Source organism: Rhipicephalus microplus, chromosome X, assembly GCF_043290135.1.
Source record: "Rhipicephalus microplus isolate Deutch F79 chromosome X, USDA_Rmic, whole genome shotgun sequence".
Lineage (NCBI taxonomy): Eukaryota > Metazoa > Arthropoda > Arachnida > Ixodida > Ixodidae > Rhipicephalus > Rhipicephalus microplus.
Genome location: NC_134710.1, coordinates 224,231,959 through 224,258,947, shown reverse-complemented (window position 1 = coordinate 224,258,947; position 26,989 = coordinate 224,231,959). Strand labels below are relative to the sequence as shown.

At 45.4% G+C, this 26,989-nt stretch overlaps 1 protein-coding gene across 6 annotated transcripts in view; it reads left to right on the top strand.

The window, feature by feature from the left end:
* The window catches only part of tna (Zinc finger MIZ domain-containing protein tonalli), a 318,898-nt gene that overhangs the window by 285,218 nt on the left and 6,691 nt on the right, over positions 1–26,989 (top strand). For all 6 annotated transcript variants that reach the window (XM_075878705.1, XM_075878703.1, XM_075878702.1 and 3 more), the window contains 5 exons: positions 7,126–7,193; positions 10,756–10,913; positions 11,255–11,383; positions 15,030–15,331; positions 22,461–22,871. In XM_075878705.1, coding sequence (XP_075734820.1) covers positions 7,126–7,193; positions 10,756–10,913; positions 11,255–11,383; positions 15,030–15,331; positions 22,461–22,871 — 1,068 coding nt within the window. The remainder of the gene's footprint in view (positions 1–7,125; positions 7,194–10,755; positions 10,914–11,254; positions 11,384–15,029; positions 15,332–22,460; positions 22,872–26,989) is intronic.

The following is a 26,989-nucleotide window of genomic DNA, read 5'->3' as shown; positions in this document are numbered from 1 at the left end:
TTTGGAAAGTACAGTAAATATCCACGTATAAAACGAGTAACAAAAGCTTAGAGAAAAAGTTTCTTGAACTTGGACCCCTCACTTTAATCTCTGTAATCTTCAGCAGTGCATCTTCGGACATTTATTTGTCGGACAAATCGTTCCATAAGTGCTCCTCCTCTGTGCCATCGAGGGCATTTCAGATGCTGCACTTCTTGAAGGAATAACACACAAAATCCTCTGGGATGCTTGCTCAACATCCCTAATTCAGTTTGCACATCGAGAGGCTGCAGTTCAGACGTCATTCCATTATATATAAGCACAACTTTTGTGCCGCAGTCGCGCAACGGCCTCTTCGCCAAGTCGGCCCAATTGCTTCAAAAGCCGTCCAGCACAAGGATGGATCACAACAGTATGCCCGGCTGCCTACACTACATGGTCTTTGGTTGAGGACAAGGTCCTTGTTCATCCATCTTTTGTCATGGCTTCTCGTGACATTCTTCGGCAGCGTCTCACCTTTCGGCATTGTATTGCACTTAAAAACCACTTAGGTTGGACGCTTGTGGCCGTCCGCTGTGCATGATAACATTACTTTGACTCGAGTTGTCTTGTTGTCAGTATTACAGTGCAGTCCACATACGATATCCAAGTGCCAGCGAAATACCATCGTTGTAACAGATAATTGTTATAAGAGGGTTGAGAAAAGAAAGACAAAAGAGTGCTCGAAACATTTGTTATGTTTGGATGGAAGTAAGGTCTAGCAACTATGTACTTCTTTGTAGAAAACCATGGTCTGTCAGCTTTGGTTACGTCAAGCAAAGGTTGTGCATATCTTTTTCGCATTGAGGTGCTTCACGTAGCTGAGTGGGAGGTCCTTCATGAAAACAAACTTGTGGAAGGACTGCCATTCGTCTGGCCTCCTAGGAGGAGATACAGTAAAAGCTCGTTAATTCGGATTTCACGGGACCGGAAAAACTGTCCGAATTAACCGAATGCCGAATTAACGAATGAACAGGGAAAACAACATTTAAAATCAAGCTGCACAAGCATACTTTTATTTGTTGAAGTATTTTGTAATTGTCGTCTGCATTTTCGCGCAGATTCCGGCTGACATCACAGTTTTTCTTAACTGTTCCTACAGCACGCAAGCTGTCGGGAGTGTTCAGGCAAGCGTCCTCTAATATTAACAGCGCCTCCAAGACTTCCCGTGAGGTGCGATGAGGTCGCGGCTATATCTCCTCGCATGATTCTTCGTCGGAATCGTGGTCTTCATGGGCGCCCGTGGCATCATTAATAATCTCTTGATCGGTCAGGAGACCACTCATGGCTACACCATGATCAATCGGGATGTAGTCCTGAAAGGTCACATCTGGGGGAAGGACAGCATCGAAAGTCGGGCAGTCATCGTCGGTGGACTCGGCTGACACCTCCTCGATGCCATCGTCAGCTACTGCTGCATGCTCGGGCCTCACAAAACCGCTGTGCCAAAAACAGTTGGCGATGACTTGCGGTGGAGTGTTTTTCCACACGTGGGCGATGATGTGCACTGCGCCGAGTAAGTCCACTTGATACAACTTTCCAGCTTCTGAGCATAGGATCATTTGCTCTAGCAGGTGCTTGCGGTACTTCGACTTTACGTAGTGAATGATACCCTGGTCCATCGGCTGAAGAGCAGACGTAGTGTTGGGCGGCAAAAAAACTACTTTGATGCTCTTCAGTTCGACTGTACAGTTATGGACACTGCAGTTGTCAACAACCATAATTATCGTGCGGCCCTTCGACGTGAAGTGCCGGTCCAACTGCTGCAGCCAGCCGCGAAAAATGTCCGATGTCATCCATGCCTTCCTGTTCGCTGTGTACTCGACAGAAAGGCTTTTGACGTTCTTAAAACAACGTGCCTTAAGCGCCTTCCCGACGACAAGTCGTGGCAAGCGCTCTATGCCAGTCATATTGGCGGCAAGAAGCACAGTTATCCTTTGCTTGCACTTCTTGCCACCAATGCACGCGTCCCCTTTGAAAGTCACCGTCTTGTCGGGCAGAGCTCTGAAAAATAAAGCAGTTTCATCTGCATTGAACACGTCACGTGGTTCATATGCGGCGATGTGCTCCAGCAGCTTCACATTTCTCCACTTGGTGGTCACGCTTTCGTCAACACTGGCCTTTTCGCCGCACACACTCCTGAAGACAAGTTCGTGTCTCTACTCTCTCGAAACCTCGCAAACCACCCTTCTGACGCTTTGAACGATTCAATGTTCATCATTGCAGCGTACTTCTCACCTTGCGCCATGATGAGAGGTCCGCTCAAAGGCAGATGCGCGCTGCGACAGTCAGTAATCCACCGGAGCAAAGCTTCTTCGAGCTGGGGATGAGCTGCGGTTCGCAACCGCTTTCTAGAGGCATGAAACTTCTCGCTTTCGAAGGCTTGTCGAATCTGTTGTTCATTTTTCACGTACGTTCCCAACGTGCTCTGCTTCACGTTGTACTTGGTCATAACCTGCTGTCGCGATTCGCTGTTCTTCAGTGCTTCCGAAATTTCCACTTTAGTCGCCAAGTTCTTCGCGTCGTAGTTCTGCCGCTTTTTCGGCGTTGCCATCACTGTAGCGCACGATGGTGGTGGCATGCAAATACGGTCACAATGGAAGAAAAAGAGAACTCCGCAAGAAGAGATGGTTCCGACACGACAACACTAGGGAAAATGGCGTCGGAGGCGCTGAGTGGAGGAGAAAGAAGACGCCAACATTCGGTGACGCTGCGATCGCCCCCACTAGTTGATGATGATGGCGATGCCACTCAGGTTTCGGTTTCACTCCAGTGGTGCCAGCGCTGCTTTATCACACTTTTGTGTAGCAGCAGCCGTCAGCATTTCTCCGAATTAAGCGGTGCGGAGCCGAATTCCGACGAAATAACAAAGGTTTGGTCCCATAGATTAACATGCACTTTGGCCGGGACCAATAGAGGCGTCGGAATCATCCGAATTTCTGAATTAACGGGTGTCGAATTAACGAGCTTTTACTGTACCTGGAAAGGACGCTCAACCAAGTCGTCGGTAGTCGGTGCTCCTACTGATGTTTACAACATGTATACGCACAACAACGGCCTCATCGCTGAGGCACTCGAACAGTTCTGCAACATCGTCTACATGAAGTAAGTGGTCTAGACGTGACCCGTCTTTATTAAGCACGGACGAAGATTCCGGCAGCTCTTCGTTGAGGGGTGCTTCACTGACCTCTCCTGGCATCGTTTCGGATGTTTTAAAGGAAAGCTCCTTTCACTTCTTCGTATGAGGCGGGCAGTTGACACGTTTTTTGAAAGAGCGGATAGGGTGCACAGCGCATAGAGAGCCATTGTGTAGAGAGCCATTATCTTCGCGTGCTCTAGCTGGATTCTATTGCTACATCCAATATCGTGGCACTGGAGCGTCATAATAAGTGGTTTCTTTTATCGAAGAAAGCATACAAATGTGCATGGTATAGTTCTTTGTTACATCCGATATATTGTTTTAAACGGTATCGTTATAAGGGACTCAACTATTCGACTACAAATTTGTTTCGAGCGCTTTTCGTGAACAGTTAGGAGCAATGGCATGCCCAGCTATGCTGGTGTTTTATCGACCTTGCTGATCTGGCTCAGTGGAAAGTTCTTTGATCTGCACAACAAAATAATGTGGTGCTGTAAAGACACAAGAAGCTGTGCGAAAGGTTCGGGAGTCTTTAGAGAAATTGAGGTTTGCAAGCGAAGTAAAAATTTAGTGTGACACATGTATTGGCAGATCCAGTGCCTGCTTGCTTTAAAATCTGAGCTCGATATCCCCTTTTCTGTGGCCAGCTTCCTCACTTTCACCCATTTCAGTTCCATGCTCACTGCCAAATGCGTGGCCTGCTGGTGTCAAACGAACTTTGTCAGGGCAAGTTCGATTTCTGGGAATGCCCCATTCTTCATTCTGTAAAAGCTTTTTCGCTTTCTGCTGTATGCGAAATGCGTTTCTTTTTGTCATTGCCTCCCGCACACAGTTCCCTTAATGATGCCAAAGTGCCTCACGGCCCCACCGTTTCCGATTTTTCGGCGGCTGCGATGACATTTCCCTTGAAAGCGGGAGAGTACTGCTTTAGAGGTCCTGACATCTTGCTGCAAGGTTCACACATGCCTGCATCTGCTGTCATGGTACACACTCAAAAAACTGCAACAAACAAAGAAAGAATTCTCAGCCTTGCCATGCGACGTGGCAAGGGGAATGAAGCCAAGTCGTCGCCATGCGGCAATTACACGTCTGAAACTTCAAGAACTTTATTTTTATAGTAAGTTTTTGTTCAGATCTGCAAATAATATGAGGCAAAAATCAAAAACTCTATTATTATGAAAAAACAAAACCCCGAAATATGTGGGGGTTTTTTAGTAGCTTGAAATTCCCAAGTACTAAGCTTAATACGTGCTATCTATTTGCTGCACTATCAACTGGCAAAGAATTGCTTGAATCATTGCACAGACCATGGCAGCTTTAGGTGTGAACTTAGATGCAGACACAATGTTAGCTGATGGGGCACATGTGTTCGTGATGAAACAGAAACGTATCGAGCATCTTGGTGTTCCAAGCTGCACGCTGGGAATTTATTAAGGTGTTCAATTCTCTGGAACGGCTTGTGGGGCTATGGCATAATGCTTACAATATTCAGTTTCTGTGGAAGTGGTCCTGAATTCATATCCTGTGAAAAAGAAAAAAATTGATTGTTTTTTTTTCTATTCTTTGTTTGTCTTTCATGTTCTCATGGTTCATTGGATTATGGTGCCCTACTATCATCGTTCGATTTCACGGGCTCGCACCCCGTATCCAAAACATTGCAATTGCATTGCGAACCACCTTCGAGTGTTAAAGCACCACCAATGCCCTCTTTTTTTTTTTTCAAGTGGAGCCACTGCAAAAAGCTACGTTGATGCCGTACAAAACTGCAACTTTGATAGCTCGTGACCGCCACTGAAAAGCAACAAATGCTGGTTAGGCTTCGTCTGTGCTTTGGCATGTCACAGAAAGTTCATACAAGGACATGAAAATTGGGCGTCGAAAAGATTGCACTCACTAAGAGCATCGCGCATGATACGATGTTTAGGTTCGTGGCTGGGAAATCAACGGCAACAAAGGTCTGCCGAGCTGCGCAAATCTACATAGTGGCAACAAAGGCAGATGCCCGTGTTGGAAGCTGAAAAGCCTTTAAATTTCCAAATAGAGGTAGCAAACGCGATAACAATGACCCTTTTCCTGATAGGAAACTCAAAGCGCATTTGTTGAGGACGCGATTGCATGTTTCATGCAAAGCGGGAGCATCCAGCAAGCGGCACAATCAGCGCTACCGCTCTTTTTTTTTTTTCTCTCTCTCTTTTATTTTCTCGCGCCCGTCAACGTAAAAGGGTGTTGAATTGAATCTGTACAAATACAGTACAAAACTACTGATTACGGCCAAGTTCTGTGTGCGCCTGTTTGTGCATAAATAAAAAAAAAATATGATTTTTCGTGACAAAACTGTAGGAACGCCTATAATGCGAGAGAATATAGTACAGTCAATTCACGGGCAGAAACTCACCATAATAAATTGTGATACAGGAGGGCGAGATATCCTGGGAAGTGCATATTAACAATAAAAATCTGGCTTTATTTCTATTTGGTCTCGCAAGGCGTCATGTTCACATAGAAATCGTGTGCTGAAATGAAAGGGAGGTCGTGGTCGTGAAATGAAAAATCGACTTAGTTGCCTCACACTCATTTATTATGTGCAGGAATCCGTTTTTTTTCTTCTGCAACATTTACTGATGTTCTTGGGAAAAGGCCATGCCGCCTGACAGAACTGTTGTCTAGCCTTCTACCAAGCCATTGTTATGTGTGTGTCTTGTCAGTTCCTGTATTGTGTGTATCATAGTTTGTCTCCACTGCTTAAATTTTGATCATGTATAGTCGGTGGCAAAAATTTAAGGACCACAAAATACAAGAAATAAAAACTGAATATTCTCTCTGTTTAGGCAGGGAGCCTAAAATTAAGATTTCCGGCCTGTCGAATACTCTGCTGGGTTACAGAATGCAGGTAAACATTCGGAGAACTGAAAGGCTTTCCCAGACGAGCTGGTCTCTAAACTTTCAATGCCAATCGTTCAACCAACTAACCTGCAAGACCAACCAAAGGAAGTTATTTTATTTTGTTAACAATTATTTTTAACACGTACCACTAAACTTAGTATCCCTAACATGGCTATGCTATCAAGATAGCATTGCTGATAATTTTGGCTGATTGCATCAATTTGGCAAGACAGCTTCAGTTGTTCTCATAAGTATTGCTATGCATGAATGTGATCAAAAATTGAAGGAAAATGCTGCTGAACTGCTGTTGAAGTGAACTTATTTTTGGTGGGGAAACAACTGCCTTTCTTAACAGTGTAGTTAAGTACGATTTGCTCACTCTCCCCGAGCCTCAAAAGAGGATAAGTAAATGCTTTTAGTAAAAGTGACCAGTTCAGTTTTCAGTAAAACTGTTTCATATGTTAAAATAAATGTGTGAACATTATGTATTACATATGTGCACATTTATAGAGAAGAGGCAACAGGTATAAGGGGTCATTCTTGCTCTAGAGTCTATACATTATCCTGTAGCCTTAGTCTACACATACTTTGGTGATAAGTTCTGGTAGAAAAATCTCAGCCTGTAAACTGTATGAAATGTGATTGAATGAGATAAAGCAAACGTGCTTTTGAATGATTTGCCTGTGTTTGCAGTGTTAGGTAGCAACAGTTATCTTTTGCCATATTAGTTAAGTAAGGGGTAATAAATATAGCTACTTTAGTTAAGTATGGCATGACTATATCATGACTTTCATTTAACATGGTAGAAATAATTAAATGGAAATCATGGTTATAATTGTCTCTGCAGTTTTGTTATATGCCTCTTTTTTTTTCACTTATTTTGCCAGTACAACTTTAGTGACAAGGATAATTTTATACTTTAGCATGTTTTCACAGGATGAAATTATTTATACAGCACGTTTGCAGCTTTTTATATGGCATGTGTAACTAATTATAGGTTTGTTTGGATGTGCACTTGCACCATTGTCATATGGGCTTGTTTGTTTTGAAATGGTGCTTCAATGATTCCTTATTACGCATCGCAGTGCTTTGACCTGGAGTCTTACCTACAACTAAATTGTGAACGAGGTTCTTGGCGGTGCCCAGTATGCAGGTAAGGATTGCGTCATATTTTGTGCTGATGAGCCTTTCAGTTGCCCAAGTATTGAGAAATGAAAAGTTTTCGTAATTCCAAGGGTTGTTGCACTGGCACCAGCACAACCTGTTCATTGTCACTATCTCTGTCTGAATGCTGTACCATTAAATGAAGCTTTTCCTAATTCTGCTGAGGCTTGTAAATTCTTTATTTGTGCACCTGCTTTACCTCGGTTACTATGTCGACTTTGTTGGAGAGGGTGGAGAAGGAAAATATTCCTGAATGAAGCTGTGGGTGAATGTGCGCTGGTTAATTCTAATGGTGACCATTTCTTCTTCCCCGAGCGAATTGGCCTTTACGTTGTTCAAGAAACCAAATCTGTATTCATGGCATTGGCAACAATTTATTATGAGATCTTGTGTCACTGTGATTGTAATTTAAAGGTGTTAAAATAGCATACATTCATGTATCCAAAGTGGTTCTAGGGTGTTTTGGAAGCCTTCATGTACGGCAATATGAATTGAAACATTTTCAGTAGAGGCATGCACTGCAATCTTGTGGTGTTCATGATGGTTGCAAAGTCAAACAATAATTAAATTCATGGGTCGTTCACTTAGGAGACATCCAAGTGCACCCAGATGTAGGCAGCTAGATAGATGAATATAGTTGAAGTGCCTTTGGTTCACTACGAAATGCATCGTATTTAAAACTAGTCAATTTGGGCACTGCATTTGTAAATATTGGTATAAACCCTTTATTCGAAGGAGGAGCCTTGCAATGGATTTATATAGACAGTTCTGAAAGATTTCACTGCTCAGTGAATTCTTTCAGATGTCTGTCTTGTTTACAAATTTTGCGTGACAAAGATTTCACTGATCAGTCAATTCTTTCAAATGTCTGTCTTATTTACAAATTTTCCGTGACATTTCTTCTTTGAATAAATGTGGTGTGGGCTTATTTCTGCCAAGATGAGTGCTGTCCTCTTTGTTTTTTACTTATTTACTGTGCCTTTTAAAGGTTATCTAATTAACTAATGTGGGACCGTATTTGTTTTATAACAAAAGATATATAAGTCTTGGAAGTGCTTGTAAAATATTAGGAGGCTTACCATACCGTAAAAGAACGCATATAGCCCGGGGTTTTTCTTCTAGATTTTAGGGTACGAAATTTTGGCTCCGTACTATATGCGGGTCCCAAGAATTTTCGGCCGAAATTCAGTTTTGGTTTCGGCATAGCGCGGTGCTATCATCATCATCAGGTGTTTGCGCACTTCTACGCCAAGTGCTAGGTAGTGTTAGTGGCCATAGGAGACGCTAGTCTTACAGACCCATGCGTGCAACTGTGGTCAGTGGCCTTTGCTTTAACTTGGTGCCCTTAGTGACAGCCACAATTTCGCTTCTGTGATTTTACCCCATGTCAGCACCGCGCAGGCAGTACTCTGCTGCTTTTAAAAGGAAAGTTATTGCTGCTGCTGAAACCATTGGCAACTGTGCCGCGGAGCGGCACTTCGGAGTCAACAAGCAGGGTATTCGCAATTCACGAAAGCAGAAGGACGCTCTCTTTGCCTGCAGCGGCCAGCGAAAAAGTTTCCGCGGACCAAAAAATGGAGCGTCTCCTGAGATGGAACGAGAACCCGCAGACTTTGTGCGGGAGCAGTGAGCTGCACATCGTGGAGTTAACATCGAGCTGCTACAAGTGAAGGCAAGGAGATCACCCAAGACAAAGGCATCCAGCCGGAGAATTTCAAAGCGAGCAAACATTGGGTGTCTCTCTTCATGCACCGCACTGGGTTCTATGTCGGCGTACGTTGATTTCGCAGAAGCTACCAAAGAGCGACAAAGAGGACCTTGTAAAGTTTCAAAAGTATGTAATTGCATTGCGAAAAGCTGTCCCCTTTCAGCTGGGCCAGATCAGCAACAGGGATCAAATGCTGGTCTATCAGGATATGCCCTCGACGCTGACCGTGCATCAGGAAGGCTCCAGGCAAGTTATCGTGCGATCGACTGGGAGAGACAAAACACGGGTTTTGTCCTGCACTGGTCGCAACCTACCGCCCTACATGGTGTTCAAACGAAGGACGCTGCCGGAGGGGGAGAAGTTACCAAAAAATGTCGTCTGCTGCCAAAACCTTATAAGGTCCGTATGGTGTTGACGGCCCGGAGCACTGCTGAGGCGCTCCCTTTGATGCTTGTGCTCGACGAGTTTTGATGTCGTCTGACAGACTTCGTAAAGCGACATTTGTGCGATTGCTGCTCCGAGCTCGTCATCCCTCTCGCTGCAACTGTTCGATGTGTGCCTTAATAAGCCAGGTCATGTCAAGCGCCTGTACGCTGAGTGGATGAGGTCCAGAGAACTAGAAGCGACCCCTGTCGGACTACTGAAACGGGCCTCACCAGCAATACTGTGCTCATGAATTGTCAAAGCTTGGGCCTGAATTCCCGAAAGGCTCGTTTGCCGCGCATTCAGAAAGGGCTGCATCTGGAACGTGCTTGAAGGCACTGAAGGGAACATTTCCGACAAGGAACCTTTGGAAGAGAGTGCGTCCGACAACGTCGATGAATGAAATGTGTCAATTAATGCATCTTCCCATTTTACTCTGGCTATGTTTGGGTAAAAACTTTTTTTTTTTCACGTTTGCTATCTCCAAATTAAACCCCAGACTATATGCGGGTCCGAGCTATATGCGGGCTTTTACGGTATTTATACGTTTGTGAGAATTTTACTCTTTGGTTTGCTAATACAGCTATGAGTTGTATCAAGATTCTGGTGAGATACAGAAAAACGAAGCGAAGCTAAAGGCCATTCGGCCTGACGTGGCTTCGCTACGCAAAATGATAGAAGTTCAGCAAACAGTGCTACATTGAATAATAACTATAACAATACAAGGAGCAGCATAATAAGAGAACACAGAAATAGCATAAAAGCAAAAATAGGTGACATATAAATACAAAAAATAGGCTCCATAGACGCACAGAATCAGACATCCAGGCTCTGTTCATTACATATCCAAAGACACATACTTACATATTGTTAAATTCATATAATACACTTATATCTTCATAACATACATCTGCCCATATGTACATACATACTACTGTATATACACGCGTTTTGTACCTAAAGGTGAGAGTATATGTGGAACCTAGCCAGAAGTTTATTGGAAACATGTTTACTTTACTCAATTAATGAGGAGATGTTTTATGTGATATTTGAATTGCATTAATGAGAGGTTAAAATCTAATTGCTCACCTAAATGATTTATAAGCTGTGGGGCGCGATATGCAATTAGGGTTCTACCATATCCAGTCCTAGTAGCAGGAACGCGAATTTGTTGCCTACGGAGCGAGTGTTTGTGTGCGCCTTCCTGTGCCGTAATAGTTTGGAGTTTATTTTAAAGTTTATTTTAAAGTAATTATGTAAAGTAATAGCTTGTATTCATACACCTGTTTTGCTTTGAGCATAACATGTTTTATATATAGTGGACCGCTATTTCTAATGCATATACAAATTCTTAAGCCTTGCCAAGAATTTACTTGAGTTTAGCACTTAACACTGTTCTGTGGTGCATTTTTTTGTGCAGCAAAACAGCCATTCTTGAAGGTCTGGAAGTGGACCAATACATGTGGGGTATTTTGACCAACCTGAGCAATTCTGATGTGGAAGAAGTAACCATTGATGCCACAGCTAGCTGGAAACCAGTCACTCTCAAATCAATTAAAGATGAACACGACGGAACAGGTGAGTTGCCACTGGTGTATTCAGCAAATCAATTTGCATAGAACATTGTAGGATTATATTTAGTGGGACTTGAGTAGTGGTTCCTGATCATGTTAAATCAGCAGCTGAGGCACTGCTTAGCTAAGCTCAAGGATGCAGGTTAGATTACTGGCGGGTGAATTTTGATGGGGGCGTAATGAAAATGTACCGATGTGTTTTTATTGAGATGCATAGAAAAGTTCCCTGGTGGTTAGAATTAAACCGGGTATGCCCCTTTGTGCCATGCCCCATGATAATCACATTGGGATTTCGCCTCATAAAACCATGTAATTTAATTTGTATGGTGGCTTTGTTTGCTTCAGAGTCGTGCAGTGGGGGCAAGCGACTGAAGGCTATGTCTCCTGGCAGCATGACAATGCCAACTACAAGTAGTTGGGAAATGGGACAGGGTCTCGCACCTTACCCGGCCCTACCTCCACCTGACATGCAGTGTGAGTATATCCTTCTAAGTATGGCTGCTCCATACTTGCATTCCTTGACCAAATAAACCAGATCCCTTGACCAAAAATTTATGCATTGCAATGCATTTTAATGAAATTACTAGGAATCTTTTTTTTTTTTCAAGTCTATTGTAAATAAAAATGTGGCCTTGTAAGCAACAGTGTGTTCATGCTCAGCAGGTTCGGCCAGGAATCTACTATTTGCCTGTCATCAGCTGCAAGCTAGAGTAAAAATGACAAGCTTTGCATTCTGGAGCTTCTGTAGTCAGCTTGTCTTGTCTGATCATCTTTAGTTCATGAAAAAAGACCTCATAGTAACCATTGCATGTCAAGAGCATTGTGTTCATGAAATGTTGTGCCTTCAACGTGAACATATGCTTTAGGGACATTTTAAATTAGTTATCATTTTTACACCCAATAAAACTGGCACAACAGTATGATGCACATCATTTATCTAAATAATCCCTACTCTCTGAATCTACATTTAGAAGAAAACAAGCTCAGAAACCTGGTCTTAGAACATTTGTATTGTTGCAATATTATATTGAGCAGTGAAAGCAATGCAGAGGCATAGCAATGAAACTACAGTCTATACAGTCGATCCCGGATATATCAAACTCGGATATATCGAATTATAGGCTATATCAAACATTCTAGAAATCCCCTTGAAATTCCCATGAAAAAGTATGAAACTGGTGCACCTTTATATTGAACTCCCGCACAGCGGGACATCCGCTATATCTAACACTGTGCCGCGCGGAAAGCCAGAAAGTGCATTTTTCCCAGCAAATATTGATCAATTTTTGGCCACATTCTAACAAGTTTTGATCCCTTTGAGTGCGCATTTGACAAAAAAGCGGTATTATTCCGTTGCGAGGATCAGTTTCGCTGCGTGGGCCTTGCGAGTGCACCGGTATGTTTGATGCGCGATCTGCAGGTCTTAACACGTGGGCTTAGTGTTTTTCAAAAAGACCGTTTTTTGGTGGTGCCAAAATGAGAGTGCGAAGTGACTCGGTGATTTCGTTGCAAAATTCACATTTTCTTCCTTGTTTGCTATGGCACACGAGCCTGAAAAGCATGGCCTTCGAGATGTGCAACCTCATGGCTTCTCTTTAGTGTTTTCGGTTTTAAAATACACCTCTCAGAGGCTAAATTTTTTTATTTTTGCATCGGAGCAGCTGAAAACAGCGGCTTCCAGCTAGAAGGCACAAGTGACATCGATATCGCCAACATGTCGGCTGTGGCAACTCTACATTGTCGTTTGCACTTCCTAGACATGTGAACTTCTCGCCTCGTTCCTGGTGAATTCTCATTTGGGAGTTGAACTGAACGTTGACCCTCACGTAGCGATAAAAATTAAAACTGGTGCTTGGAGCGACGTCAAGTAAAGCACCGTCGTAAACTTTCTTTGCGGAACAGGTGACGACTTTGAGTGCGTCGTGATCGCTGGCATACAGTGCCTTGGTAAATTCTGTGACCTATGAGCGTTTCTGACCACCATCTCTGACAGTGAGCGACTTATCGATGTAAATGACGATGCAGCTGTTTTTGACTGCTTTAATTTAGGCTCTAGTTTTGACAGTAAATATGCATATTTTATTTTTCGCATTATCGATATATATAACTATTTTGTGATCCCCTTTGAGTACTATATATCCGGGATCGATTGTAGATAAATGTTAAGGGGATGCGTAGTACTCTTGCATTACTTTGCCCCTAAGTTAGTGCATGTGGCTTGTGGTTCATATGTTTGCAGAATATGTGGAGCTTCCTCAGACTCTCTCATGAAGTAAATATTCTTTCACTCGGACTCAGACTCTCAAAAGTTTTCATCAACTGTACTCACTTGGATTCAGACTAGCTAAACTCACCATAATATTACTTACTTGGACTCGCTGAGACTCATGACTCAATCTGAGTCTGAGCAAGTTGACTCATGCATCTGTTAGCGTATAATTTGCATTTTCGACCACAGTGTCAGTGCTCTTTGACACCAATATCTGATATTATCAGTGTTCTACTTGGCAGTTTTTGAGCTTGCACCTTCGAATATGAGATATCAGTGGTTGCAATTCAGTAACGACATGTTTATTCAAAGATATGACTCACACAAAATATTTCTATCAATAAGTTCTCGTAGGAAATATCTGGGGGAAGCGGGGGATGTGGAAACTCGCACCCTGGATTAGTAAATATTCAACTGACGTATGAATGCTAGTGCACTGAAATATGTGTGAGTAGACGAGAGTAAATGCGAGTGTAAATGTGAGCTGACCTTATGACCGTAGGTTGGAAAAAAAAATGTGGAGCTTACTTAGGCTCACTCAAGAAGTATACTTTGTTTTTAGAGCTCACTTGGACTCACTTACCAAAATTTTCTTCAACCAGACTCGCTCGAAATCTGACTTGCCAGAATTTTTTTTAATTGGACTCACTCAAACTCAAATTAATCACAATATTACTCACCTAGATTCCCTGAGACTCACTCGTAGCTCAGAGTCTTCTGTGAGTGAGCCTGTGTGAGTCAACTCATGAGAGAGATTGCCAGCCTGTTATGTGATTTGTAGCTGTGCAATGTAAAACTTAGTATGTATATTGAAGGTGATATCGCAGTGAAAACCATTCTTGCACCATCATTTTACAGAATTTCATATTATGGTATTTGTGCATAATTTCTGGTGGTGAAGCAATAACAGCACAGCTTCTTATACTGAATAATAATGGTAAATCTAGGTTGACATCCATGCTCTCCTTTAGCGTGCAATCTGCCTGTTGTAAGAACAGCATGAATGTTAACCACAGAATGATAAATGAACACATGTGATCGTATGTGTTTCTTCCTCGTTGCATGCTTTATGTTCGTGCTGTTCTTACCATCATAATTCACCAACTTGTCCAGCAAGCTTCACCACTAGTTTAACAGTGGAGAGCACTATTTCAAAATCTACATGTTGAACACTCGCTCCCAAAGCAGAGCAAGCTAGGCCATTCATTCCTGGCTGGATGTCTGAATACTTGATGTTACTCGTCCCATATTGGTATTTTCCATCTTTTATTTTAAGCAACAGTGATTCTGAGGCAAACTTGGTAACCATCAACTTACCTGCTAAATAAAAGCTTTGCCAGAGTGTTGCAGCTCATTGCATGGACTGCACAGCTCCTTTGTAGCCATCACTGAAGCATGATACTCGCAAACTGGCTCCCTGCTGATTAGTTGTGTCAATTTCACAGACTCTTTATGAGAAGCTGTTGATTGAAGTATGACATTCAAACTTAAAATTCAATTGAATACTTTCGTTTTGGTGGTGTAGTGCTGCTGCTGCTTTGACATGAGGTCTGCTATCAGCCTGCCATTGTGAGAGACTTTTTCCAAAATGAGTATACTTACAAACAAGCTTTGACTATGCTCCAAATCTCAGAATTCAGTGTTGTATCTGTAGAAGCACACATGCCTATGATAGATCATCTCACTGTGGTACAAGGTACCAAATGGCATAGTGTCATGAGAGATAGTTTTCATTAGTTTTGCCAAAATAATGATTTTTAATGATTATTTTTGAGCATGTTACTGCTCTTTGCACCTGAATATCATTTATGCATAATATGGCCCTTAGCATGTACAAATACTTTCCTGCAGCCATAGTGAATGGACCCAGCATGGCCAATGGGCCAGTCATGGCTGGTGGCCCTGTGATGACCAGTGGTGCTGGCATGCCTAATGGCCCAGTTATGCCAAGTGGTCCAAGTATGTCCAATGGGCCTGTCATGGGCAATGGCTCGGGCATACCCAACGGAATGGGCTATGGCAACCGCAATGGCGGTTTTGACTTCCACTCACAAGCATCTGACTTTGGCAGTCCCCTGTCTCACCTGAGTGATAGTGTAGCCTCTCTGGACCACCTTGCTGCCATGGAGAAGTCACTGAACCATCATGAACAGGCAAGAATGGACACATTTATATTTTCACATGTTTTTACAGTGACTAACTTGCACTGTTGGGAAGTGTTTGTCAAGCATTGGACAATGTATGCTACTGAGATATATAGATTTGGTCTGTTTCCGCTGATCATTGTCCCTACACTCAAATTTAACCTTTCGAGAGTAATTGGTCTTTACACCACCATCACAAGTGGTCAGCTTTATGACAGCTCAGCCATGTAGTTATGTCATTTTCATGACATTCCTGGAAAGCCTATTGTCAAAATTACATGACTTCTGCAGCTGCAGGATCTTGAGAAAGTCGAACCAAAATACATGACTCACTTTAAAACAAAGCTGATGATGCCTTAGTAGTCAATGTTAAAAGTATGCAGTTTATCCTAAATTGTTTAAACTGCATTTTTTTGCAGCAAAACTACTATACAAAGAGCTTTAACGTTTTCTATATTAGTTGCCTTTGCTGGGAAAAGTATTGAGAATGCCAAAAGGAGCAGTACACAGAAATTTGAACAGTCTGTGGTAACAGCTAATCTGCATTTTTTTAACCTCTCTGCTTACAGTATGCTGAACTGTTGAAAAACAAACAAATCATTGAATAAAGTACTACTTGCAGTAACGACGACAAGAAAACCAAACCAATATTGAACTTGATATGTGATGTCATTTTAGGTTATGTAACTAGTGGTGGTAGTGAAAGTATGGTGGGTGAAAAATATCTGAGAAATGCATGTGATTTCTTTGCTGGCTCATGCAGTTCTTAAAATTATCTAGAAAAGGGTGAAAATTGGATGTTCTTGTATGAAATTTGGAAGGATGTCACTTGGTGTACAATGGTGCAGGCTGTTGCGACCGGGGTTTGTAGGCACCGGAGGTCCGGAAGGAAGTTGTCGAGGCAGTAGGAAGAGAGACTTGACGAGGGTTTATTTACATTATATACAAGTGAGCTCTCGTACATGACGAGCTCTTTCTTACATGGCGAGCTTTCGAATCTGGCGTTCCTCCACATGGCGCTCCTTCGAATGAGTCGGGTGGCTCATTATAAAGGGCATGTTCTCCCTAGATCAGAGAACATGCGCGGCCCACGTGAACGTCCAATATTGAGGCGTGATCACTGTTTTCCAAAGTGGTGCCAGCGGGGCTCTTCCTCGTCGTGTGTGTGTCGCTGGTCGAGGGGTCTCAAACTCCTGACAGCATAGATCAAAGGGTCCGCCGAACCGCTCGCCTAATTAGCGGGGCGATTGGCGGCGGCCGCGGCGGTCGCTTCCAAGTAGGATGCTGTACTCGTTGTCGTCTCACAAACCACTTACGGCGTTGTGGCGACACGACGTCTCACCCTCCGTCTAAGAGGGACAATAACTGGCGGGCATAGGCAGCCAGCCGTTCGGCTACTTGTTTGAAGATTCAAAGAGCGCCGCTCCCTCGTAAGCTCGGGCGCCAGTCACAACAGCTCGTCCGCTGGCGGGAGACTCGACCTTAGGGTGACCAGCTGCACAGGTTGTCCAAAGTGTCGTAGTGTGGTGCCGTCTTCCAGGCCACTGTCGATGACGCCCAGCCAAAGACTCTTTCCCGCTCGTTTCTTGTGGCTACCTTCTGGGCAAAGCATTCATACACACCACCACAGGCACGGGAGAGCGCCCTGCCCGCACTGAGACCCATCGAGTTAAAAAAATTTTCCAAAACAACCTTCCTTAAGTAGTATTACCAAACATGAAGCAGCAACTGGAACGTCTGTCTGAGCTTTCACCAAAACTCGCGATCCCGATTCGAGAATAATCTTCACATTAGCTACTTTCAAGAAAGCTAACTGTCAGAGGAGGCGTTCCCCGTAGCACACCTATGTGCTAGCGAGAGCAATCCGCTGTAACCTACCAGGCCTCACTCTCATAAAATAAAGCCTTTTGCTTCACGCCATATTTTAGTTTCCAAAATTTTGTGCCGCCAAAGCTAGTCGTCAGTTCCCTCAGAGCTGACGAAGAGACAACTGTCATGCTGCACCTGCATGGATGAACTACTAATTCTGCCTTGCGGTATCCATCTTTATAAAAGCCACACATTAACTCTCGAACTAACTTTCCGTACTGATGTCCACACTGGACACATGAAAAGAAAACATTAAAACAACAAAAGAAACTTTCGCATGAACCCTGTAAAACTTACATGGAGTATCTTTGCATCTCTGCGCTCAGTCGTACTTAGTTCTAACGTCGCCCCTGCTCATTTACGCGTATCTACTATGATGCAGGCTCCTATCTGTGTCTTTTATGCAATCGCACAATGCTTACCTTATAGAAACGTGCAACGCCCAAAGAAATGAACAAAACCAAAAATGGGTTACCTAAACACTATCTACTAGCCGACATACTAGCAGAACACTTTCTAAAACCCAAAACAAACTTAAACTGCAAATTCAAACTTTAAAACAAAACGAATTTACTAGTGAACATCATCAAAAGCCTACCGCCGCCTACACCCTTTTGAGACGAACACGTGCTGTCGCGTCCTGTGGGTCTTTTTCGGCGAACAGGAAATGGAACTATGGCAAAACCCATTCGCTTCGCCTCCGACCCCCACAAAGCTCTTCGCTGGCAACCAGAGTTCTTACTCTCGCCCAGTTACTATTAGCGAGCCACAGACCTCGCACTACCGCGGCCCATCAAACCTGCAGTCGATAGAGCGACGAAAGGCTGACGGTCCCCTTCTTTCCGTTTGCCTGTTCACCCAACGTGCTTTTTCTGTTTCGTTTTGTCCGGCGGCTCGAACACATACAAAGCAAGAACACATACAACGCCGACGACAAATGCCTAATTCTTTAAACTGACTCGAACGTTTACTAACTTTTTCAAGCGGGCTAGGCTCTTTGTCGTACTCTTTGCTTTACGACCCTACTTCCGTCTACGCCTCTTCTTAAGGGGCATTTCTGAGCCTCTCACTCCCACCTTCTGTACACACTGCTCGTCCGAAGCTGGTGTTCTTGCCTGGCGGGTCGAAATCTTCCTGGACCCTGCATGCAAGATTCACCGTCGGGACAGCCTCCCTGTGTCTGTGCCAGATGTTCTAAAACTGTCTTAGCTGTTTCGCTAGATTTACCCTGGCACAGCACCACGTTGTACTTATTGTGGCCTTCGTCGGCATCTTCTCTTAGCATAGCAACATTCGCAGTTGTCAAACTCAGTTCATTCTGGTACCTGCCGTTACCCTCATAGGTGCTAGACTCTTCTCTATGGCTTCGATCTCAACTGCAATATAGCGATTATTAAACTAGTGCTACACTAACATGACATTTCCTTGTGTCTAGGCATGACACGCAACGGAAACACCATACACTATTTTCCGTCAGCTGCTGTCACCTTATTTTGAAGGAGCTCATCTCTTAAGCCCTGCACCTCGCTCTAATGCGTATCACTATCTTTCCGATAGATATATATACAACGCATATAGGCAACAAAACGATAGAGCGCTAACGAAAACAAAGTTCAAACTAGTTATGTACAAAACCACTAAAGTAACAAACAAAAAATTCTCTTCGACAGTCCTGAGTCAACATTTCTAAGAAGCTAACAGCTTTTCTCAACAACTTTGAGCCGAACTCGTGGTGGTCGCGACCGGAACGATTTTCTCAAAAATCGGGGTGTACAACACACGCATAAGTGAATTGCCTTGCTACCTAATCCTGCAACGTTCCTCGAAGCAAACTTGCCGTCGTCCCTTCCTGCTACCTCTCGAAAACCACCAACCTCTGTGTTCCGTACCTCGTCCAATGCGCCGCGAGAACAATGGAAGGGTCTCTTATTGTCTGACCACTTACACGCACAATGCCTTTCTCCTTTCTTTGCTCTCCGGCTGTTCGGACGCTTGCAATACGGCGACTTTCTCGCAGTTTCACTCCGCCATTTGAATACATTCCTCAAACGTGTCACGATTTTCGCCTGCCTGTTTTTAGGATGCTTTCTCTGTTTTGCACGCTTCTTGGTGCTGTCTACAAAGCCTTTCGCCCACCTCTGATGCTCATCAGCACCCACATGCCTGTTATCTCTTTCACGCGCACTGTCTTGATTATTGCCTAGTAATTTATTATCGAACACTGCCGCGTATAATGAGCTTTTCTTTTCCGGCGGCTCAGACGCATACGATACAGACCCGTCAGAGATGACAACGGCACTTTTCTCGCGATTTCAATCTGCCGTTTGAAGCCCTTACTCAAACGTGTTGTGCTCATCGCGAGCTTTGCCTTACTGTTGCCCTTCGGACGCTTTCTCCTATGTGCACGCTTCTTTGCGCGGACCTGAGAGTCTTTCGTCCCACTCTGACGTTCATCATCGATATGCTCCTCCGCTGTCTCACGTGCACAGTCCTGATGATCGCCTATCAGTTCATCGTTATACCGCGGCCATGTAGATTGTGCTTTTCTTTTCCTTACTGTCCGGCCGCTCAGACGCAAGCGATTCAAGCCAGTCAGAGAAGACAACGGGCCTTTTCTCGCGAATCCGCCATGCTGTTTGAAGGTCCTCGTGCTGATCGCAAGCATTGCTGTGCTTCCGTTTTTCGGACGCTTTCTCCATTTGACACACTCCTTGGTGCCAACTTTGGAGCCTTTCGTCCGCCTCTGACGCTCATCAATATCGTCTATAGGGCTGCAAGGTTCGATTCTCATGGAACATTCTGTTAATTTTAACTCCGTTTCCACAACCACGGAACCCTCACACCTTGCTTCAACCACGAGCTCTTTTTCTTCGGAACGGGTTCGAATCTCAACCTGTCTTTATAGGCACTAGCCTTCTCTTCGGCCTTAAATGGCACCGCCAATACATCGCACCGTTCGTGCGCTACAACTGCAAATGTCCGGCCAGTAGCCTTCTCTTCGGCCTTAAATGGCAACACTGCTACATCGCACCGTTCGCGCGCTACATCTACAGACGTCTGGCCTCTTTTATGCAATACCACCACTTTACGATGCATCCTTTCTAGCTCGTCATTTGATTCCTGCATCTTCTTGTAATCTTCCTTTCTGCGCTCAATTTTCTCTTCCTCTTCCTGATCTAATAAATACATATTCAGGAAGTGCTCGATTTCCGCCTTTTCATTTTTGCTTTCAAGAATTACTTTACTTAGTTTAGATGCTGGCATATTGTCAAAATTTAGGTCAAGATCCCAACACAGGTTCAGCAGGTTCTCTCTTGTCAATTTCCTGAGGTCCATGACTACTGCTTTGCTTTGGCTCAGCTGTGACGAAACACAAACCCACCAGCATTTCAATTCTGGGTCTGGAGAAATTGAAGCCTGGCCAATCCCATAGCGGAGACCACAAGTTTAAGCACACAAGTAGCACTACGTGGTTAACCTCCCTCTTTAACCTGTTTCCTGTTTCACTCTACTAATTTTTAAAACATCCCAAAATTTCCTGCAACATAACCTTGAAACTCCCGCAAAACTTTTGTTCCTATCAAAATTATCTAAGCTTCGTTTCCTTAACCTACTTGCTCAGATAAACATCCAGATCTGCTTTGTGCTGAGATTACAACTACAGTGGCCAGGCAGTTGTTGGTCATACCTATCTTTTAACAAATCTAGGCTAAAAGAATCAATATATCTCAAGCACAAAGCCAGGCACTCACCCCATTACATGCGGTTGTCGTACGCTGCACCAGGGCTTTCGGCTGTCCTCCGGTCCATGTCATTCACCGTCGCTGAGTCATATCCCACCGCTGCTGACCAGTTGTTGCAACCGGAGTTTGCAGGCACCGGAGGTTCGGAAGGAAGTTGTCGAGGCAGGAAGAAGAGAGACTTGATGAGGGTTTATTTACATTTTATACAAGTGAGCTCTCGTACATGACGAGCTCTTCCTTACATTGCGAGCTTTCGAATCTGGCGTTCCTCTACATGGCGCTCCTTCAAATGAGCCGGGTGGCTCAATATTAAGAGTATGTTCTTCCCAGATTCTTAGATCAGGGAACACACGTGCATAGGTTACTGTCCAATCACAAGTCACACACAACTGGTGAGGGGGACGAACATGCACAGCCCACGTGAACGTCCACTATTGAGGCGTGATCACTGTTTTTCAAGGTGCCGCCAGCGGGGCTCTTCCTCGTCGTGTGTGTGCCGCTGGTCGAGGGGTCCCAAACTCCTGACAGCATAGATCAAAGGGTCCACCGAACCACTTGCCTACTTAGCGGGGCGATTTGCGGCGGCTGCGGCGGTCGCTTCCAGGTAGGATGCTGTACTCGTTGTCGTCTCCCGAACCGCTTATAGCGTTGTGGAGACACGACGTCTCACCCTCCGTCTAGGAGGGACAATAACTGGCGGGCATAGGCAGCCGGCCGTTCGGCTACTTGTTTGAAGATTCAAAGAGCGCCGCTCCCTCATCAGCTTTGGCGCCAGTCACAAGAAGGCATAATCTGCAACTCAAATTTGTGTATGATCAAAACGCCATGTGGCTGTGTAATTGGGCATAAATGATTGGGTCGTAGAGCACAACTTGCGGAGTAATATTTTGCCCTTGTCATTTGTATGAACCTCAAAAAACTCGAAAGAATTGCACTTTATGTTTACAACAAACCAAGATATCAGTTAAGGTATGAACACACTGGCGGGGAGCATGCCGCGGCGGCGTCCGCCCGTTGGTGCCTCCGCTCGGCAGCCAGCGGCGCGCTGTCCAAGGCGCCGCGGGAAAAGCGAGACAAGAATGCACATGTCGAGACGCGTGCACCCACCTACTAGCTGCCGGCTCGCGGCTTGTCTTCTCCGCGACAGATGGAGAAAGAAAAAAGCATGGGTGAAGAGGCACCGCCAATGTGAGGGGGAAGGGAGGAAAAGCAGGCGCTCATTGGTGGTTTGCTTGCCCAGAGCCGGCAGCAGCGGCAAAAGTAGCCCAGCGAGCGATTCTGTCGGCAACAGAAATTCTTTGACGCTCGGCGGGAGAAAGAGAAAAGCGACGTCTCGCGACCGGCGCGCGAGAGAGCGCGGCACTGCCAGTGTGTTCGTACCTCTATAGAGAAGATGGTACAGTCAACACTGCTTATTTTTAACTTTACTTATTTATTCAACCCTTCCCAGTTTCAAGTTTTGGAAGTATTTAATGTTTGCAGAGTATTGGAGAATGTTTGTTACAGCAGCTCAATGCACTTTACAGCAAATGATGCCAATGGCAAACCACCACCAAGATGCATCTGCACCACAAGGCACTGCCTCAAGCCGCCACCCAGTTGGTGGTGGACCAGGATCTCAGAACTCCGGGAACAATGCGCCAGGAACATCTGGTACATCAGGGGCAACTAATGCCGTAGCATCCAGTCAGTCTCAGGCCCCTCCACAACAGCAGCAGCAGCCGCAGCAGCAGCCTCCCCTGTCGGTAGGGAGCAACGGGCCTCAGACTCCTCACACCCCTCACACTCCTCACACACCTGGAGGACCCCCCAGTGTGCCTCCGCAGGGCTTGGAAGGCAGTGGTGGGCCAGACAGCTTGGCTCCTGACCTCAGTGAGTTAAGCTTCGACCCTGCAGCTGTGATCGATGGGGAAGGGCAAGGCCAGGAGGGGCTCAATGTGAGTAGCAGCAGGGCATTTTTCTCTAGCTGTATCATTGCTACCACCAAATATGCACAGACATATGCATGTGCACACACACACACACAAACACCATGATAAAAAATTGTACCTGCAAGATGTGGGTGTTTAGTATCTTGCAAAACACTACTCGATCTGATGATGCATTTCATGCCTTTACATTTGCTTACCATGCCGCTTTAGTGTCTCCACCCGTAGGGAATAGGTAATGTATTACGGTATTTGCTCGCATAATCCTCGCACTTTTTCTTGGCGGAAAACCGACGCAAAGTAGGGGGTACGAAAATCACGCGGAGAAAACTTTCCACGAAAACGTACAGAGCGAAAGAAAAAACAAAGTGGCCGCAAATTGGCATTCTCATACCAGCAACTAACAACTAGCTTTGATAAGTACTAATTAAAACTTACCTCAACAATAAGAGAACAGGTTCAACACTAGGCAAGATTTTTTTGAGACACAAAAAGTGCAAGCAAATAGTCGAGAATTAGAATACCATACGCAAAGCTTGTGGACGTTGTGGGCGTAGCGGTAGCGTTTGTCGCTCAACAGGAGCCCTCAAAAGCCAGGCGTAGGGCGTCAGTATCGAGCTGATGGCTATTTAAGAGAATCGTCCGCAGTGTCCTTCTGAAGAAATAAAGTTTATCATCAATCCCAGTTTTAGGCACGGCAGGCCCAACGCGTCTTGGTGGCTTTCAGCTGCCGTCACCAGTGGCGAACACAAAACTTGTAGACTCTGAAGGGCCTACCGGCGGCCCTGTTGTCGTTGTATAGTGCATGATCTATCTCTTTCAACTTCAAAGCAGCCGTGTCGCTTCAGTATCGCCCCATAACATGAAAAGATTACCGACACAACATACAAAACGCTGCAACACGCACTTGCCGCTTTGCCTTGCCTTAGATTAGATTGAATATTCGTGCAATAATAGTACGCTTGATGCTTAAGGGGAGACGCGGGTCGAAAAGTCGCATTTTTTTTCCAAATTTCACCTTTTCTGTTTTTTGTTGCTTTATCATCTTTATACATTATATTTTGACATCTGAAAATATCACAGCGAAATAAGCATCAGAAGTCAGTGAAAAACGCGTCTGAGTGAGCGGCAGTGACGCGCGGCATCACGAAATTTACACAAAACGGGCTGCTGTTCGCGTGCTCGCGGGGCCGCGAAGAGAGCTGTCCGCCATATTGCGGCCGCTGGCTCGTGTAGAGTTGTCCTTACTCTCCACGATCCCGGTTCTTGAAGTCTCGTACGTTCACGAAAAATCTAAAAAAAAAGCAACAAAAACAGTCTTTTCCCGCCGTTTCAAACCGCGCGCCACTAACGCAGGGCCGCCATTGGCTGACAGCACCCGTGTTTTCTTGCCGTAGTTCGCTTCACTGTTTTCCGGAGTTATTTTTCGCTGTTTTCGTGCGATGGCAAGCCCGAAAAAGGCCGTTGCCGACCATCGGAAATACAGAAGTAATAACAAGTTCAGAGGGAAGCGGCGGAGGACGTACAAGAAAGCCACCGCCAACGAAAATGTCCGCGACGGGCCAGCGGCCGGTAGGCCTAACATCGACCACGGCAACGTCGACCATGGCAACTGCGACGACGAGATCAACGCTGCAGTGAATTTTGTGAGTGCATCGCAGAAAAAGATCGCGTTATTCGAAAACGACGTCAGGCCGAATGCCGATCGTGCCGAAAGCGTAGTGCTGTGCGAGTTGGGTGCATTGACGGCCGTCGTCGCAGGCGCGGCATGCCCCGTTTGTCACGAGAGTAAACTCGCAGTTCGGGCACCGAATAAAAAGCGGAAAGGCCTTTCGGCGTTTCTGGAGCTACACTGCGAGAATGCGGAGTGCTCGGAGAGCATCCTTTCGTCCGCGTACTCGTCGAAGCGGGTCGCGTCAGATGGCGGCCGCGGTGCAAGCAGAAGCTACGACAGCGGGAGTTCGCGTGACGCCTTTGCCGTGAACCTGAAAGTGGTGCTTGCAGCGCGTGCCGTCGGTATCGGGCATGAGCAACTTTCACGATTTTGTGCAGTAGTTGGATTGCCAAACCCTATGCACCATAAGACCTTCCATGCTATCGGCAAAAAGATTCACAGTGCGGCAGTGAAGGCTGTCTGTGAAAACATGCAAAGGGCACGCAGCGTCACCAAAGAGGTGGCTGGTAACAGTGACGTGCCAGTCATGTTTGACGGCACATGGCAAAAAAGAGGCCACAAAAGCCACAATGGTGTGGGAACTGTAGTGTCCTTGGACACTGGTTTGTGCCTGGACTATGAAGTGCTTTCCAACTTCTGCCTGGCGTGCAGTTTGCATAACGACATGGGAGGCGATGAAGAAACATGGCAGGCGTTTCATCATCCCGTTTGTGAGAAGAATTGCGACTGTTCTTCGCATGCCATGGAGGCCGAAGCTGCAGTGCGCATTTGGCAGAGGACTGTGGACTATGAGACACCCCTGCGGTTCACCATCTTCCTAAGCGATGGAGACAGCAAGGCCTACAACGGGGTCTGTGATGCCAACGTGTACCCTGACACTCCAATTGAAAAAGAGGAGTGCACCAACCACGTGGCGAAACGTCTGGGCACCGGCCTGCGGAAGCTGCCAACGCCACTTCCACGAGGGGAGAAGCTGAAGGAGACCACCATCCAGAAGCTTCAAACTTACTTTCAGGTGGCCATTGTGAACAATCGGGGAAATGTCCACAAGATGTACACTGCCATATGGGCCTCATGTTTGCACTCGTGCTCAACAGACGGTGCTGGAAGTCACAAGTTCTGTCCTGCAGGCCCAGACTCGTGGTGCAAGCACCGACGTGCTGAGGCGCAGGGCCAGCCTGCACCGTGCCACACCCCCCTCCTGACCAAGGCCCAGGGTTTGGCAGTCCTCCCAATCTACAAGCGTCTCACAGATGCGAAGCTGCTTGCCCGGTGCCTCCACGGCAAGACACAGAACGCGGCCGAGTCCCTGAACAGCAAAATATGGCTGCTGTGTCCAAAGACCCGGTTTGCTTCCCGGACTGCTGTGGAAACAGCCACAGCCATTGCAGTCCTGTGGTTCAACCGGGGCCACGCGAGCTTTGAAAAGGTGCTGGAAGAGCTTGGGGTGCTTCCTTCGGAGGCCCTGGTTACCCTCAGCGACCGCCGAGACAGCATGCGCATGCACAAGATGAATGTGCGTCAAACCGCTGAGGCGAGGGCACACCGTCGCAGTGCAGCCAAGAGGGCCCGGGTGGAGGAGTCCTGCCGCACCAGCCGGGAAGGGAAAACCTACGGTGCTGGAGAGTTTTAGACAACTGATATTCCCTCTGGACATGTGTGTATGTGTTCAGCACAAGTTTCGTGCTACTGCGTTTTTCATTTTTGTAAATACAGACTTTCAAACTTTCAAACGCGTTTTTCTCATTTCGCAATTTTGGCCAATTTGCATTTTTTGCGGGAAGTGTTTCGGGCACTTAGAATGGTCATACGACGACGAAATTTGGCACACACATTGAGGAGAGTGCGTAGGGTGCCGATATCTACTTGAATCAGCACAACCTATCAGCTGTAAATATCTATTAATAAATTTAATGGTGGTCGAGTGGAAAAAAAAGGGTAGTTTGCTACACAGATGTTTTTTTCATAGTTTCAAAGTTGGAGCACAATTTCTAGCTAGATATCGGCACTCTATGGCTAATAGGGAGCAAAAGGAGCCATTGAACAACTCTCTGCATGAACATTTAGTATGCGCGAAAGTTCCCGGAAAACTTATCAAGTTTCACCATTACTTGAAACACAACTCCCAAACTATTGCACTTATGTAAAAACTGATTACAGATTTGGAATCAGGAGGAAAAACTGCATCAGTAGTCCAATTTCTGAAGCTCTAAGTTGAATAACAAAAAAAAAGTGCTTTCGAGGAGCGTCTCCCCTTAAGAGATGGCGCCAAATGGTGCGCGCTATCATCATCAGTGGCTGGAACGAGCAGACGACATTATTGTGGCTGTTTTTGGGGGTGTGATAATTACTCGAAAAAAAAAAAAAACGTATTTTTGTTAGGCGATATGGGGGGTGTGAGAATTATGCGAGTGCAAGGATTACGCGAGTAAATACGGTAGTTGTGCATGTA